Source organism: Gopherus evgoodei, chromosome 2 (genome assembly GCF_007399415.2).
Source record: "Gopherus evgoodei ecotype Sinaloan lineage chromosome 2, rGopEvg1_v1.p, whole genome shotgun sequence".
Lineage (NCBI taxonomy): Eukaryota > Metazoa > Chordata > Testudines > Testudinidae > Gopherus > Gopherus evgoodei.
The window spans coordinates 81518410-81534744 of NC_044323.1; the positions used below are offsets into that span (position 1 = coordinate 81518410).

Below are 16335 nucleotides of genomic sequence, written 5' to 3' on the forward strand. Positions count from 1 at the left end.
TACCTTGCCCCTGTATTGGATAGTGGAGAATTGTAGAAGGGCCTAGCCCATCTCAAGAATCAGCAGTGCTTTTAAAGACTATTCACCATTTTACCCCAGGTGCCAGCCCCTGGGCATGCTGTAGCACTTCCCTTTAGATCTACCTTAGCCTCCAGGCACAGCAGTTACAGTCAGACTTCAAATGGCCCAACTTGGCCTAGGTAAGAGCAGCAACTATGGTACAGCCCCAAACACGTTAGAGTTTTGGAAAGTAAGTCTTAGGCCCAGGGTGATTGGTCCTAGGCCCTGGTTGGAACACTGATTCTGAATGCCATGTACTTTCCAAGGGAGGTATAAAGGACAGATCAAAAGCTTATCTGACCACTACAGCTGTACTGCAGCAAGATCTATCTATAGTGTAGCTAGTGACATACTTCTGGTCCAAATATATGCAATTCAACGTAATTGTTTGCATGAACAAAACTCTAAACTTTTGTGCAAGTGAACCCAATTCACCTACAGGTTTATTTATAGCACTGTGATAAATAAATAGTAATATGGTGCCGCTGTTGATGTAGACCATTATTTACCAACATGAAAATGGGACACCTCTCCTCTGTGGGGCTGTCAGCCCAAGCCCTGCCACTTGTGGGGTTATCAGCCTGAGGCACTTGGGGTTACCGCTTGCCGGATACAACATGCTGAGTTGTTTTTTTTTTGGCCAAAGCTGGGCATTTGTCCTATGTGCAAAAGCAAACGGGAAATGCCCAGTTTTGCCAAAAAAAAAAGTCATGACATCCAGGACTAGGCTCAAAAGAAGACTGTCCCAGCCAAAACAGTATGTGTGGTCACCATATAATATCATTCAATGCCAATTGAAAGAAAATATGTAATTGTGGAATACTCATCGTTGCCATCATGGAAACAATCAGCATTTGACAAATAAAAGGGACTTTGAATAAAATATTGACATATTTCTACTTTAGCTCTGTGCCTTTAGTTAAACATGATACTTCAAACAAACAAAAAACCAAGATCTTAGCTACTTTGTATTGGCAGTAGAGGCTCTTTGGCATTTTTAAGGAAAGACTTGTTAACCAAAATTCCCTTTTCCCCTACTTTTTAAATGATGTATGATTAAGCTGCTACTCTACAGTGGAGAGTTGGATGCATTTCAGTACCCCCATTTAAATTTGCTACACAGTAGTAGCTAGAGAGTGTGGTGCTTTTAAGGTGCATTTGTACCATCAAACTGGAAACAAAACCAAATAAAAGGCTTCTATACATTCAGATGTGCCTGTTTTCAATGAATTATACTTCTTTTTTGATGTACAGCTCACATATACTATCTTCACCTTGGCACACTTTCTGTCCCTCCTTTGGCATTTTTGAAAAGGGTGGCTGAGATAATAGAACTATCATCTAAAGTAATCGCTAGTTCAGTATCATCTTGATACGAATGTACACTTGGTCTTATGTAAATTTAAGGGCTAGAGTCCTAAGTCTGCCAAAAGTTGAGATTCAGAGTTCAGATATATTTTCTGAATATTTGGAGTATATACATAAGAATGCACCTTTCTCTTCAGGAATCTGTTTCTAGCAGGTTTCTGATAGATATGATTCCTTGGCAGTCTACCATTCCTCTAATTTTGAGGATACAAAAAAGTAATTAAAGCAAATATAGAAGGAGCTGATTGTAATACCACTACCGTAGCAGTTTATCTGAAGAATAAGAGGTGCAGTCTTCACCTCATATGTCTAACACTCTGTGGGTCAATCAAGAACAGTGGTCTAAGCTGGCCTTGTAATGGGAGGGGCAAATAATAGACTCAAGTAGGGAGTCTAACTTCAGGTCTTATTTCTAAACTTCTCCTTTGTCTCCCAAACACTTCTTTTTTCAGAAAGGCAAAAATCCATACTTGGCAAAGGAAAATGGAAAATATTATGCTAATTAAAATCTTAGTTTTAAACTAAACTTTTAGTGGATTAAGTATAAAAATAGAAGGCCTTTAATTTTGTATTTACAGATTAACGACTCAGAATGTACCTTTTTGATGATCAGCAGTTTCCAAAAATTTTTTTTTTTAAAAAATTCAAATTTAACCCTTCAACTAAAAATACAGAAACAGAACTGTCAGGATCTAGAAAAGAAAGATTAAAGTTTTATTGTCATTTATGAGTACACCATATGTGAACATAGAAATACAATTTCCTTGCAAAGCATTGGAATACAGATGCCCTTCCAAGTCTCAAAACCTACATTACTCTAGTTCTTGCAATGTGGTTATAGTAGCAGTCCAGGTTTGGTCTTTGTTGCAACAAACTCTTAATGGGAGATGCACGGAAAGATTTAGATACACACTGTAAGACAGTTGAGCTAAGTTTCAAAGTACCTGCCAATGAGGCATACAAACCATTATTTAAATATTTAACTAGAGAGAGTTCTTATACTCCCTTTCCCATTATGGAGTTGATGTCTGAGATTAAGTTACAGAGAATTTCTCAGTAAAACTGTCAAATGGTATTTCCATTGTAGCATCTAAAAGCAAACAGGTACTCTGCATTTTTATTACTAGTGCTTATGAACAAGTAATGTTTAACAAAACCCAAAGAGGCCTTCAGAAACATTCAAGGTTAAAATGAACAGTTATTGCAAAAAACTGTACATATTTTCAATCATAGCACAATGAAAACACTGATGATGCAGTGTTTTGTGTTCTAGGGCATTAATGACAACCGTGCTAACCCTAATATTCTACATTTTTCCTAATATTTAATCTTCATAATCGCAATCTGGATATACAACTGTACTTACAGGAAATATTAAACAATGCACAGTGCTGTAAGCAAATTTCATGTCTGGTTTTGAACATAAATCATAAAACAAGAGATAAAATAGTTTAAAACTGGTCCTTGATTCACCTTAGCTATTTTATGTAGATTGGAAGCACTAAATTTAAAGACATATTTACTGATAATCAGAACAAATTCTTTTCATAGCTTAATTTTTAAGAGTTTTATCATGCATGAAAAGCAAGCTGCTGCTGCTTCCCTCAAGTGCAAACATGAAATTTAGCAGAAGACAGTCACCTCAAAGAATTGTATTCTTTCTTCCACAGGTTATCCCTACCTAACCAAAAGGTACAGAAGCAGGTGACTTGCAAAACAATGAGGTGTACCTTCTACATTGTTACTGTTCTTTAACTATGGAATACTTTGGACCTTTAGCATGAGGGTCAGTAAAGAAGTTTTACATTCTTTGATTTCATTTAAATCTTAAAAAAAAGACAACCTAATTTGAACTTCTGCACCACACTTAAATTGCTGTCTAGCAGTAATAAAAAGTCATCTGAAGACTGTAGTAGTTAGGTAGTGCAAGACATTCGCAACTTCAGAAATGTCCACCGATAACTCATCCTCCCAATGATTTAATAGAATATTGCATCAGTCCCAGGTGAGGCAGAACAGAAGACTTGCATTTCGATAGAAACAATAAGGTATGAGTCTCGACCCTAATGAAAATATGCAAAGGACTTGTGCTAACAGTGACTGCTTTTATGACAAATGAAACCCAGATGAAAGTCTAGAATGAAAAAAACTTATTAGTAAGATGCTATATTAGCTCAAAGAACATGATGTGACTCTATATTACTAATACTGCCACAGCTGGATATGGTGACAAGTGAACAGAACCAGAGATCTCTGTTAAGATTATGAGATCATGTTTGAATGAAACTGCCCTACTGGTCTGTCAGCATAGTAGGTCAGTTCAAATCCTACAATACTCCACAGACAACATGGATATTTTGGCTTTCACCTGTAAGTTATATTGTTATGAGTGCAACCTCCTCAATTAATGCAATATTCCAAAGATCATTGTGACTAAGACTGTAAAACCAGATCTCAACCGTAAAATTCCCACCACCAAGTGAAGGACACGGTTTACTTTTTCTCTCCGTAAAGATGAAAGCTAGAATGACCACTAGTTGGTGTGGAAAGCAGGTCAGTAGAGACTCCAAGTATGGCTTGAGGAGTCCTCCATGCTAAGCTGCTTTCCACACACACAAATTCAGTCCATCTTCTCTTTTTGGACCAGTTTTGGTGCATCTACAAAATCCTTGCCATTGTAAAAGATGATAGCTAAAGTTCCAAAGCTTGCAGTTCCCCAGAAAAGCACGTAAGCCAGTGTCTCAGTCCATGTATCACCTGTAATCAGATGAACATTATAGTAAGTCATTTTCAATAAATAGTGGAGAGAGCATTTTTGGCGCGACAATAAAATAGTTATCAAAGTGCTCATAAGGAAGCTTTTATCAAGAACTGAAATTTCAGATCAGCTTCTCATATACTACAGCCTGTTATTTTGTACTGTATATTTCCTTCTGAGAGTTTCCTAGCTTGGAAACTAATGTTCTGCTGTTAAGCAAAGGCTAATTTACATTGTCAATTTTTAGCCATTCACACAGACCTTAATTAAGAGAGATTCCAAAGCAATTGCATAACAAAAACTAATTTACAACCTATACAGCAAACACCTGACCTGCCACTGAAATGCTGTCAGCCTCTAAGCAAAAGGGGTAGGATTGGTAACCACTTAACTTTTCTCAAACTTTTGTACTGGTGACCCCTTTTACACAGCAAGCCTCTGAGTGTGATCCCTCTTATAAAATTAAAAAACATATTTTTTATATTTAACATCATTACAAATGCTGGAGGCCAAGCAGGGTTTTGGGGTGGAGGCAGACAGCCCATGAGCCCTATGTAATCTCACAACCCCCTGAGGGGTCATGACTCCCAGTTTGAGAACCCCAGATTTAACAGCACATCCCAACACAGGAATGTAGGTCAGTAAGGGTACATCTACACTGCAAAAAAAGCAGCCATGTGGCAATAAGTTTCAGAGCCCAGGTCAACAGACTCAGGTTCACGGGATTCCCACTATGGTGCTAAAAAACAGTAATGTAAATGTTCCTGCTTGGGTACTGAAACCCAGCAAGGGAGGTGAGCCTCAGAGTCCAAACTCCAGCCCAAGCAGGAACATCTACATAGCTATTTTTAGTGCCATAGCATGAGTCAAAGTCTGCAGACCCAGGCTCTGAGATTTGCTGCCGCTGGTTTCTCCCGACCCCTCAAAATGTAGAGATACTCCAAGTGAATACCTTATTCAACTGAAATAGAGGGGGAGAGTTTCAAGGAAGCAGAATATAACCTAAATAGGGGGGTGGTGTGGATGTCAGCATGATCAATTCTACTCCTTTAAGAAGTGCCGTAGAATTATTAACTAACAATTTTATACCTGATTCAACCATCATGTTAAGGAGAAGTGATTACTCATAATATCCCTCTGTAACATTGATTCAGAGGGAAGAGTGCCATCTGCTGAATGTCCAGCACTACTTTCTGCAGCATCTGAGCTTTCTCCTCCTAGTACTGACCTGACCAGGCCTGACCCAGAAAAGCATAGCTCCAGGTTGTATAGTTAGAGGTATGACTTGAGTATCGCATAACTCATAAGCACATACCCAGTGAATAGCTTCCAACATCTGAAGTGTATGTCTGCAAGTGAATTTTGCAAATGTAGGCCAAATAGTGACTTACCAGCCATAAGCAAACAGATAATGCACATTGAGAAAGCAACGACCATAATAATAGGCAACTGAGGAAGAAGAAAAACAGAATTAAAAAAGGAAATATACAATTGTATTGATTATTTCCTTCAATAAATTATATTTATAATTCAAGCTGTAGCAGATAAAGTTACATCATTTCTTTGATGTCCTGATTTGGTAAAACAGTCTCCTTCTGCGTTTTATAGCTAATCTAAATAATGCTTTAACTGTATATTTACAATTAAAGGATAATATGCTTGGTTTCTGCCTGTTCAGGCTCACTGAAAGATCAAGTTCATTAGTTCTGGTTGGGTATTTGAACAACCCTCTATAAATCTCCAGTGTTAATCTATCCCACTTATGTAGTCAGTGTATAGAACAGAAGGGGTCAGTGTAGGTATTCTCCATACTACTTTCTGAATTTCCCGCATGTGCTCTACAGTGACCATTTTAGTCATAACTGCAGTTCTGAAAATCAATTACTGTTTAGCCTCCCCTTCCTGACTATCTTGGCACTGACACTGAAGAGAACAGAAACCAGTATTTGCCTGTATACAGCATTCGATGTTGTGAGATGACATCTTTATGATTTTTTTTTTAGATCAACAATGATGGCTCTTATTACATTAAAAATGGTTATCCCTTTCCACTTTTCTTTCTTACTGAACAGATAAAGCAAGAGTTCCAAGAAGAATCCCAATCTTTCTAGTAGGGACACAATTGGCCAAAGAGACCCTTTCCTTCCAACTCCATGTCGGAGGGAGGCTCCCTTTGTGTCATAGCTCATATTCTGGATTCAGTCCTCCCGTAAATGGCTACCATAAAAAAACAGGACCAGCAAACACAAATGGCCCTACATAAACAAACAGTCAATAACTACTTAGGTTTACTGAAGCAAATAAAAGAAACAGAGCATTTAGTTTCCAAAAGTGTGAATCAAAGCTTATTAAAAAAAATCCTTACAGCCAAGAACTTCCAATCCTTCTGTATATGTAGAGGGCTGACAGACTCTACTTCATCCACTGAATAATTTCCAAGAAACAGATCAATAGCATCCTGTAATAAACATACAGAGTTAAAATGCATAGCAATTATGACTAAGTACCTATCTGCAAAAGAAAAAAACCCAACTTACTTGTCTAAATCCATCAGAAAAGTTGTTCCTATAGTAACGTATTAATGAGTTCCATCCATCCATTATTAGGCCCCACTGAGTTCTCTTCCCAGTTCTGTAAAACAAAAAAAAAGTGGTTTAAAAGCATATTAGAATTAATTTGTTTGCAAATTGACAGTAGAAAGTTATACTAAGTGGTGTTCAGTTTTATGATCCTTTCAGGTTTGTATGAACAATCATATCAAGTTTCTATTTATACTTAAGGACAAAGATGCAGCTGTCTAGTGCTGCCTCTGCAATGTCTAACTCCTATAGGCAACAGATTTTTATGAAAAAATGTTTTAAGAAAGGGTGGAAAGATCTGAGAGTAAAGTCAGGAAAATGGTTCCTCAGAGTCTCAGTTTTCCATCATGCAATAAAACAAGATGGAATATTTTATAAACCCATATTGATTTTATTTCCTGATTTTAATGTTTTTTTAACTACAAAAGGCATATTATTGTTTATTATATCATGTTCACATAGGCTGAATTTTTCTAGTAAGAGGTAGTTAACATGTAAGCTGGTAATATTAATGTGTGTCTGGAAAACTGAAATATCAACGGTAGATAATTAAGTTACAAAAATGCATTGTCCTCAAAACAGAACCGTCTCTAACTTGCCTTGTGTAGTCTGTCTTTAAGGCACCAGTTCCAGCATATTGTTTGGCACAAGCATTTGCATTATCAGCCCATGCTGTGAATAGAAAAACAGAATTATGTCGGTTTTCCTTTAAAAAATGCTGATGGGTCCTTATTTGAAAAACAGTAATTTAACTTTAAAGACAAACCTACCATTTTTGTAGATTTTTTCAAATTCTGCTTGTTCTTCAATTCTCTGTCCAACATGCAGAACACCTAACCTCTAGAACAAAAAACACACTACAATTCAATATTAACTCAGAAGAAGTCAGTATTTAAGTTTATGTAGGACACAGCTTTTTCTTCCAGCTAAAAGCTGGACAGTACACTTTAATTTCAAGCACTTTAACTACTAAAGCTATTTATGAGTGCAAGCTACTACAAACTTTAGTTGTACTTAATCCCTGACAGAGGACTCATCCTCCCTCCCCCAGAGAGCTTTGAAAAAACAAAAACAAACTAGAAAAAAATCTTGACCTGCAGCTGTGCTTGCAGAGAACGACGTGCTAATAGGCTCTGAATCACATTAGTCCGGTCCAGGCAGTCCATGCAATTACTGCGGAATATTCCTTCCTGCTGAGTCACCACTTTACCATCAGAATCAACTAGAAAATAACTAAGATCCACGATACATTTAAATGTGTATATAAATAGGAACCTACAATAATCCACTTCAAAATATGGTCTATGATTGCACACTTTATAACAGGTTTTTTTTTTAGTTACCCCAAACAATCTTTCCCCAAGTTAAATTCTTTGCCATTTGTGTTTAAGTATATTTGATAACATATTATTTATACTTTTCTTCCAGTAGCAGATAGTGAATGCACAGCATTATCAGGAACAGTGTCTAAATGGTTTCAGAGTGGTATCCGTGATATCATTGTTTTTGCTGATACAGGCTAAGTCCCCATGGCACCTTACAGACTAACAAATTTATTTCGGCATAAGCTTTTGTCTAAATGGTTATCCTACTGCATTACACACTTCAATAACTTAGCGTGCAGTTGCTATGAACCTTGGTATTACCTATCGAAGGAAGAGCAGGTTCCATTTCCACTTTCAGGTATGTTGTAGTCATGATGTGTGCATGGTAATAACACAATCCTTACACTACACAATTATAAAAAGACTTGGCTTCAGCCTCTAGAGAAGAATGCTGCTTCTTTGTCTCAGGCATGCAGAATCTGATTTTCAAGAGAGCGCAAACTCTCCAGCTCCCTAGTGTTAGCCATACTTTGAGGACTCCTCATAAAACAAATCAAATAACTTTAATGCCTTATTTTGAGATACATCAGTTCCTGTCCTTTATTTAAAGAAAGCTGATTGGTTTTGGCATGTGCCTACATAGTTCACTATGTGCTATAGTGTATTACTAGTTTTAAGACATTTCTCAGTTACTCATTCTAGGGTTGAGAATCCTATACAGCTGGTATTTTAAAGATAAAATTACTTGCCCATTCTGCTTCTTTGATTCTTATCTGTTCACCTCCTCTCAGATTTTATGGGTTGCTCCTCCAGATTTTTATATCCTCAGGAGCATGTTTGGTTTGTACTATCCCTACAGAGTGAGGGATTTATGTCAGCCTACATCAATGGTTCAAGCTTTCATTCATAAATGGAACTGGCAGAGGTTTCAGTGAGCTGTTCCTCACATTACAGGGGAAGACAACCATGTGTTTGGAAATGGGGGGTTAGCCCTCAAAACACTAGATAGAGGAGTTCCTGGTCTGCCTCATGCTGTAGACTTGAGACCCAAACAGTGATGATATCTTCAAAGAAGCAGAACAAGGTAAATAGTTTTCCCTTCCTAACTTGTACATCTATGAGCAGTGAATAATAAAATAAAGACTAATGCATTAAGCAACAACTGTTCATATAGATCATACAAATTCATTTTGTATATGACATAACTTACTAGGGGAAAGGATATTAAATCAAGTTGGATGTTTGCTATTTTGTGAATCCAAAAAAAAATTAAAAAAAAAAACACAACACATCAGGAAGGGTTGGTGTCTGGTTGCTGACATATGGCATTAACACTGCATTTGAAATTACCACACTGAAAACAGATAAGCAATTGTGCTTGGTAATTTCTCATTCACATGTAATAGGCAAACTTGTATTTATCCCTCATCCCTTCACCAAAAGGGACAAAATTTAATTCTCCTTCACAGTTTAGGTGGCTGCAACTACTCTCAGAACCAAAATCATGGTGAGTGATTGCATTATAAACCACATTAAGGCCTCTACTTTGCTGCTCAGGAGTGAGATCACACAAATATCTGCAGACTCCACCCTGTAATCTTTATCTTATTTGCATATGCATCTTCAACTCAAGGCCACAGAATCCATATGAAAAAGTGATCTACTTCTGAGGATATAGATTCTGCTCTTCGGATCTGCTGGGCATCTAACAATCTATCACTTTACGCTAGCCAACACAAGATGTCCACATACTGCTATATAGAGATTACCTAAACTCATCTTGTTGTTCTGCAAGTTGATCCATCAAGAGCTGGAGTCGGTCCCACCTCATTCGACTGCATTCCTTGTGGAAGTCAAATGCTATATATCTATTCAGAGACAAGCACATCTGATAAAATAAATTCACGGCACTCTTCACTGATCTGAAGAGCTCACAGTACAGCTGTATTTTTAAAAAAGGTAATTTTTTCAAAAGAAAAAGATTAATAAATATTGAAGTGCAGAGAAATGATCTTCCAATGAAGATTTGCCAACATCAGCCAAAATTTAAGAGCAATTCTTTAAAACTGGGTTCCATAAATATCAAAGGACATGTTTCCTGCTTTTCTGTCCTCTTCCAAAATATCACATTGCACATTTTAAGGACGCAAAATTTCTGCACTCCTCTAGATCAGGGGTTCTCAAACTTTTTCTTTCTGAGGCCCTCCAACATGCTATAAAAACTCCACGGCCCATCTGTGACACAACTAGTTTTCGGTGTATAAAAGCCAGGGCCTGTGTTAAGGGGTAACAAGCAGGGTAATTGCCTGGGGCCCCATGCCACAAGGGCCACTGTGAAGCTAAGCTGTTCAAGCTTTCGCTTCAGCCCAGGTGGTGGGGCTCAAGGCCTCGGACTTCAGCCCCATGCGGTGGGGTTTCAGCTTTCTGCCCTGGACCCCGGCGAGTCTAATGCTGGCTCTGCTTGGCAGACTCCCTGAAATCTGTCCATGGCTCCCAAGGGGGCCCCAGACTCCTGACTGAGAGCCACTGATCTAGGTGATCCTACCACTCTGGAAGCAGGTTAAGGAAGCATATGTTCACTAATATTTTACAAAATCACTTCAGTCTAAATATCTTTTTCCCAAAAGGGTGCAGGGAAGTGGGTTTCATGCCTCAGCTGGAGTCTTAAGGGAAGGCTTCTCTTTCCTGCCACCATTTCCTAATGTAACTCCATTTGGAACCCAACAATGCCCTCCTCATTAAAAGGGATATGTGTATGTGCGGAGGTGCAACATTCTCTCCTCCTCCCTCCAAACATTGCCATGGCAACACATTCATGCTTTGTGGACTAGGATATCAACCTGGAATGGGAATCATGGCTTGGATCTTCTGCAGTAGACCAGTGCAGTTACTGAGTAATACAGTTTTTAATGATTAATTCTATTTAAAGGATCATCTGTGAATACCAGGCATTGATTCAGTCATCAGTGCTTATTTACTGTTTATATAGTACCATAAGTGTGCATGGCAACTTAACTAAAAAGACATGGTCCCTGTCCTGAAGTGCTTACAATCCAAGTGTTCATTTACTATATTTACAAGACAACATGGGGAAGGAAAGATAGGGAGATGGACCTGCATTTGCTTTTTCCTAAGCCGCTTTCTGCTTTGTATGTAGTTTAAAAAGCTACAAATGGTATTAGGCAAAGAGATGGGACTAGCATATAAAGTTCAAAGGAATGGATGGGTGATGAGACAGGATGGTGGGAGGAGTATGGGAACATTAGAAGAGGAGAAAGGCAGAAACAGGACAAAAGCAGGTGGGCCACGATTAGAAAAGTTTGGCAAAATTCAGTAAACTGGCAGTAAGAGGTCAAATATCAAATAGCAGCAAGCACTAGCAAATACCCCTCCTCAAAAGAAAACAAATAAAAAACCCAACAGCCACCAATTAATGGCAACAGGGTGCTCATTTCCAAATAGGAAATTAAAAACAGAGTCACACAGTGTATAGATTCTAAACTCTTATAAAAGAGGCTAGAGGAGACCAAACAAGGAGAGAGAAATTAAACAAGTTGAGGCTGCAAACGTATACCTTTGTTGTAGACAACAGGAGTGGGGTTACCAGATAGCAACTGTGAAAAAATGGGACAGGAGGTGTGGGGGGGCAATAGGCACCTATATAAGAAAAAGTCCCCAAAAACAGGATTGTCCCTTTAAAAACAGGACATCGGGTCACCCTAAACAGGAGTAAGATTCTTAGAGGAGGGGACTGTGTGTTTTTGTTTTTCTTTTTTTATTAAAGACTCTTCTAGATAGTTTGTGCAGGACTGGAGGTGGCATTCATAAATTGTGAATGATTATTGATGGCAGGCAAATGCCATGCAACACAATTAAAGTAGCAAAACCCTATTTTTTGCTAAAAATAGGACTGTTACCATGAATTTTTTAAATGTTAACATCTGCAGAATTTACTACTGAAAAAAAAAAAAGAAGAGAAAAGAAAACAGGCCAGAGATAGGATTTTACACTTCAGTTTCTGCAAAATGGCTTTTAGTTCTACAGAAAGTAGTGCAAGAAATCCCACAAGTCATTTATCTCTTAATGATGTAACCAATATCAGCTTTGAAAACTGAACAGAAACTCTCCATTGGAAGTGCTCTTAAAGACATGTCCTCCTCTTCACAAATCAACATGTATGAGTAAACATGCAAATCTACAGCAAAACTACTGCAACTGCTGGAAGGGGCGGAGGGCAGCAAGGCACAGACAAATCTGAGTGATCTAATTCCCTGTCCTTCCGTAAGAGCCTTATAAAATGAGATCGACTGATGTGCAACAACTAAAAATTCAATGCAAATGCATGCTATATAAGATTAACTGCATTCAAGGTTAAACTTTGCCCTTAAATGTGCATGTGCAGCTTCTACAGAAGTCATTAAGAATTATGCATTCATGCTAGAGGGCAGGATTTGGCCCCTAAACTTGTTAGGAACTTCTGAAACCAACAAACGTCTAAGTCCCTTGCAGCAGAATCTCTGGGATGAAAAAAATTAAAATTTGTGGAAAATCCATATTATTCTCTCCATATTCAAGAACAAGGTTAAAGAAAGCAAGTCAATAAGTGAAGATTACTATTTTAAAATGATGAATCACCACTGTTAAACTGTACATGCACCTGCAACTTCTGCCGTCATGAACATTTAATAATAATTTGCTTTCCACACTCCTGTGGCCCATGCACTTCATTTAGGCTGCACCTTGTCTTGGTGTCTTTTTTCCAGGTGACTTCACACCAGGAACCCTTGGTCTGCAATGCCTCACCTCTTTCATCCTGGAAGCACATTTCTTCCATGAAGTTAATAACACCCATCTGCCCTTCAAAGAAACAAGCAGAACTTTCAAGACATACCACTAGCCAAAACTACGTGCTCTTATTACTGTAACCCTCATCCTCCCTTCTTTTTATGCTCCTGTTCTGTCTCTCAATTCCCTTCACATGCACCCTATGCCCATCATTTCCAGTTGGATTGCAAACTGTTCTGGCAGGGACCATGTCCTTTTCCTGCAATGCAGTATCAATGTGTATTTAAAAAAATGCAATTCTCATGCAAGTTAACTTATCTTATAAGGGCCCTCAGGACACTTTGATGACACTTTTCATTTAAGTTTGTTAAAGGAGCCAGAGATGTACTATACACACATACATATCATAATTTCAGTTCACATGTACCTGACCATTCCATTTCCCAAGCTGTTAACCATTTTTGCAAATGTTTGTTCAAGAGGCTTCTCTGAGCCCTTCTGGTTAACCTGTGAAAAATGAAATTGTAATACCAATCAATCATTCACATCTCTTTAAAAAGGAGAGGCAAACAATTTAACTAAGCAGAATTAAAGGCATACCAAATTAACAATCATTTGTTTTCCATAGCTAATTATCTGAGAGTCAAAATGTCTTTGGAAGCCATCCATCTAGAAAACAAAAGGGAAAAAAAGTGACATCACAGGTCTTTAGAGATGCACAGGTCTGTAATTTAGTAAAATTGCTACATTACAAGAATCCCTTAATGTAACAGCCCAAGTCGTTTTCTGGATGAGACTGCGGTGCTCAAATGAGGCAAATATCTGCACTCCACTCTGCCAATGCGCCTCAGCTCTCATCTGGGCTTCTCTTGTATAAACTACTAGTTGTGCCAAATAGTGCAGTGGTTTTTATCACTATACACAAATGAGAACCAGGAAGAGACTACTGCACTCATTTATACCTATGACCTCATTCAAGCTTTGAGCCAAAGACTCCCTGGATAAAAAGGCTAGTACACTGGCCCAAGCCTCTTGCTACTTCAACTTTAAAAGGTAATGTTGGACTTTTATTTTAAGAACAGATTTAAATGGCATACTGTATGTTAATGAGAAGGAGCAGCAATATTAAGTTTATTACCACATTCTATCCATGCAAAACACTGAATTCCAATTTACCCCCACACATCCAAGGAAACACACATACATGATTTACTACTTTGCTGATCTGTGGCTTTGGCTTATACTTGAGGTTTGGTCTCTGTGACCAGAAAAAAGGAATTGATCCACGGGTCTGGAAAACAAAGGAAACAGACACTTAAATGACAAATGCAATTTCATGTTCTTTTTCATTACACCTTCCTGTCATCTATATTTTAACTTGTTTTTTCTTGTTAAATGTAACATCAGGTTTTGGGCAGACAAGAAAAGAAGACTTGGCAGCTGAACTTAAGCTAGTCACGCAATCCATTCTGATAAGCCACTGAATTTACCTGGACAAATGAAGCTTTGCTCCCATTGTAATGTACAATTTGTTCTGTTTCAACAAAATTAGCTGCATGTCCTTCTGAATCAATACCTGAGTTAGAAAAAACAGAATCCAGTTCACACCGGCCACAAACACCATTGCTTTAGATTTGAATTGGGGTCTCATTTTTCAGTTAGTAAGGTGAAACTACACAGAATAGCCAGAAGATAAGTGAAATCTGTGGCCTCTGTAGATCAAAGCCACCATCTGAGACACTGTCAGCTCATGAAGCAGAGACTTGGGGTATGTCTACACTATGGGGAATATAATGGCATATCTATGACACTGTAGCTATGCTTGCACAACCATACAGTGTAGACGCAGCATATAGCAATGGAAGGAGATTTTCTGTCTGCGTAGGAACACCACCTCCCAGAGTGACAGTTGGAAGGTTGATGGAAGCATTCTTCCATTAACTTCGCTGCATCTATGTTGCAGGTTAGATTGGCATAGCTAAATTGCTCAGGGGTGTGGATTTTTCAGAAGAGCAGACCTAGAGATTATCATCATTCAGTCAGTGCAGGGCCTTTATTATACTGCCAGCATGTCTTAATAGTCTAACTTAAATACTTAAGTTATTTTCATACTGAACAAAGATGCCAAAGCTCAGACACTGAAATCTTTCCTTCCAATGGAAAAATTATGGCACAGGGAGCAGCAAGTTTGTCCACACTTCCTCAATGCACCTCAACCTTAACATGAAGAGACTGATAAGGAGAAGGTACTTCAGTCTGCTTCCCTTTTAGCCTTTGGCCTGAAATCAAGAAAAAGCAGACTGCTACATAACAGACAGTCAAGGATGCTATGCCAAACAAACACACCTGAAAATTGTAGTTAGGCTTTTTTTTTTTTTTGGTGTGGAACCCAGCTTAAATTTTCTTTCCCTGCACATGAGAATGTTTGTTCTCTTGTGAAGTTCTTTATTAAAAAGTTTGAAAATTTTATGTAAGGTATTTTACTGAAGTAAATACCACCATAAACAGCTTATTTATAGGATAATCAGTATTGTCAAGTGTTTCATTTAATACTATCGTTTTAAATTTTTGGACTAAACATAAATCAAGGAGCACTAAATGAGGTTTGCAGTTTAATAGATGCATCTGCATATGAAACTGCAGTTTTGTGCTCAAGGTTGTTTTTCTGTCCAGTTATTACACTGAAGTAAAATATTTGGCACAAAAATTACATCAGGTTGTGACAGAATGGAACAAAACAGTAATGTAAGTGGTTAAATACTTATGACATTTGAAAAGAAGAAAGTAATGTGTTACAAATATGTTGACCATTCCAACAGTGGCTGCATTGTTCGTCATCCTACCTCTCACATAATAACGTACACCAGCTCTGAAACAGCTTCTTCTAGAGATAAGCAGCCAGTCAAAATACTTTCCATTTATGGAACAAGAGTGCATAGCTATAACTGGCAAACATGTTAAGGAACACACAATTTTGCAATGTTTACTATGGTATTTTTAAATAAAAGGGAACAGGCACAGACATAGGGCCAAATGATTAAATAAATATAAATAATTTTGCAAACATTCATTGATGTGTAGCTATGTGTATACATATACTGTTATCCCTATGTCAAGTTATTTATTATATTTAACTTCAGAGTCAGCATCCTAATACTAAAATCAGTATGTGCATGACAGAGGAAGTTCTAAGGGATGCTAACTAATTAAAAAAAATAAAGCAATTATAAACAGAAGAAGACGGGATTTGAAGAGATTTGAGACTGGTCTCAAAGGTTCTTAAATTAAATTAAAATGTTGACACATATAATGATAAAACACTTTAAATCTATTAAAAGCCCATGAACACAAATAACCATCACATTTGAAAGAATTAGGTCAATATGTATAATATGTATGGAACATATGTATGATCTCAGGCCCTGGCCCCCCCCCCCAAAAAAAGGCCTGAACTCTTCAA

At 37.8% G+C, this 16335-nt stretch overlaps 1 protein-coding gene across 1 annotated transcript in view; it reads right to left on the reverse strand.

Moving 5' to 3' along the window:
• Positions 1–2121: 2121 nt before the first annotated feature.
• The window catches only part of SACM1L (SAC1 like phosphatidylinositide phosphatase), a 51815-nt gene continuing 37601 nt past the window's right edge, over positions 2122–16335 (reverse strand). Inside the window, exons 8-20 of the mRNA XM_030551166.1 lie at positions 15719–15820; positions 14366–14451; positions 14080–14166; positions 13476–13544; positions 13303–13382; positions 9860–9958; positions 7860–7998; positions 7536–7605; positions 7365–7437; positions 6724–6817; positions 6552–6644; positions 5578–5635; positions 2122–4185 (exon numbers count right to left, since the gene is read on the reverse strand). Coding sequence (XP_030407026.1) covers positions 4049–4185; positions 5578–5635; positions 6552–6644; positions 6724–6817; positions 7365–7437; positions 7536–7605; positions 7860–7998; positions 9860–9958; positions 13303–13382; positions 13476–13544; positions 14080–14166; positions 14366–14451; positions 15719–15820 — 1187 coding nt within the window. The 3' untranslated portion in view covers positions 2122–4048. The remainder of the gene's footprint in view (positions 4186–5577; positions 5636–6551; positions 6645–6723; positions 6818–7364; positions 7438–7535; positions 7606–7859; positions 7999–9859; positions 9959–13302; positions 13383–13475; positions 13545–14079; positions 14167–14365; positions 14452–15718; positions 15821–16335) is intronic.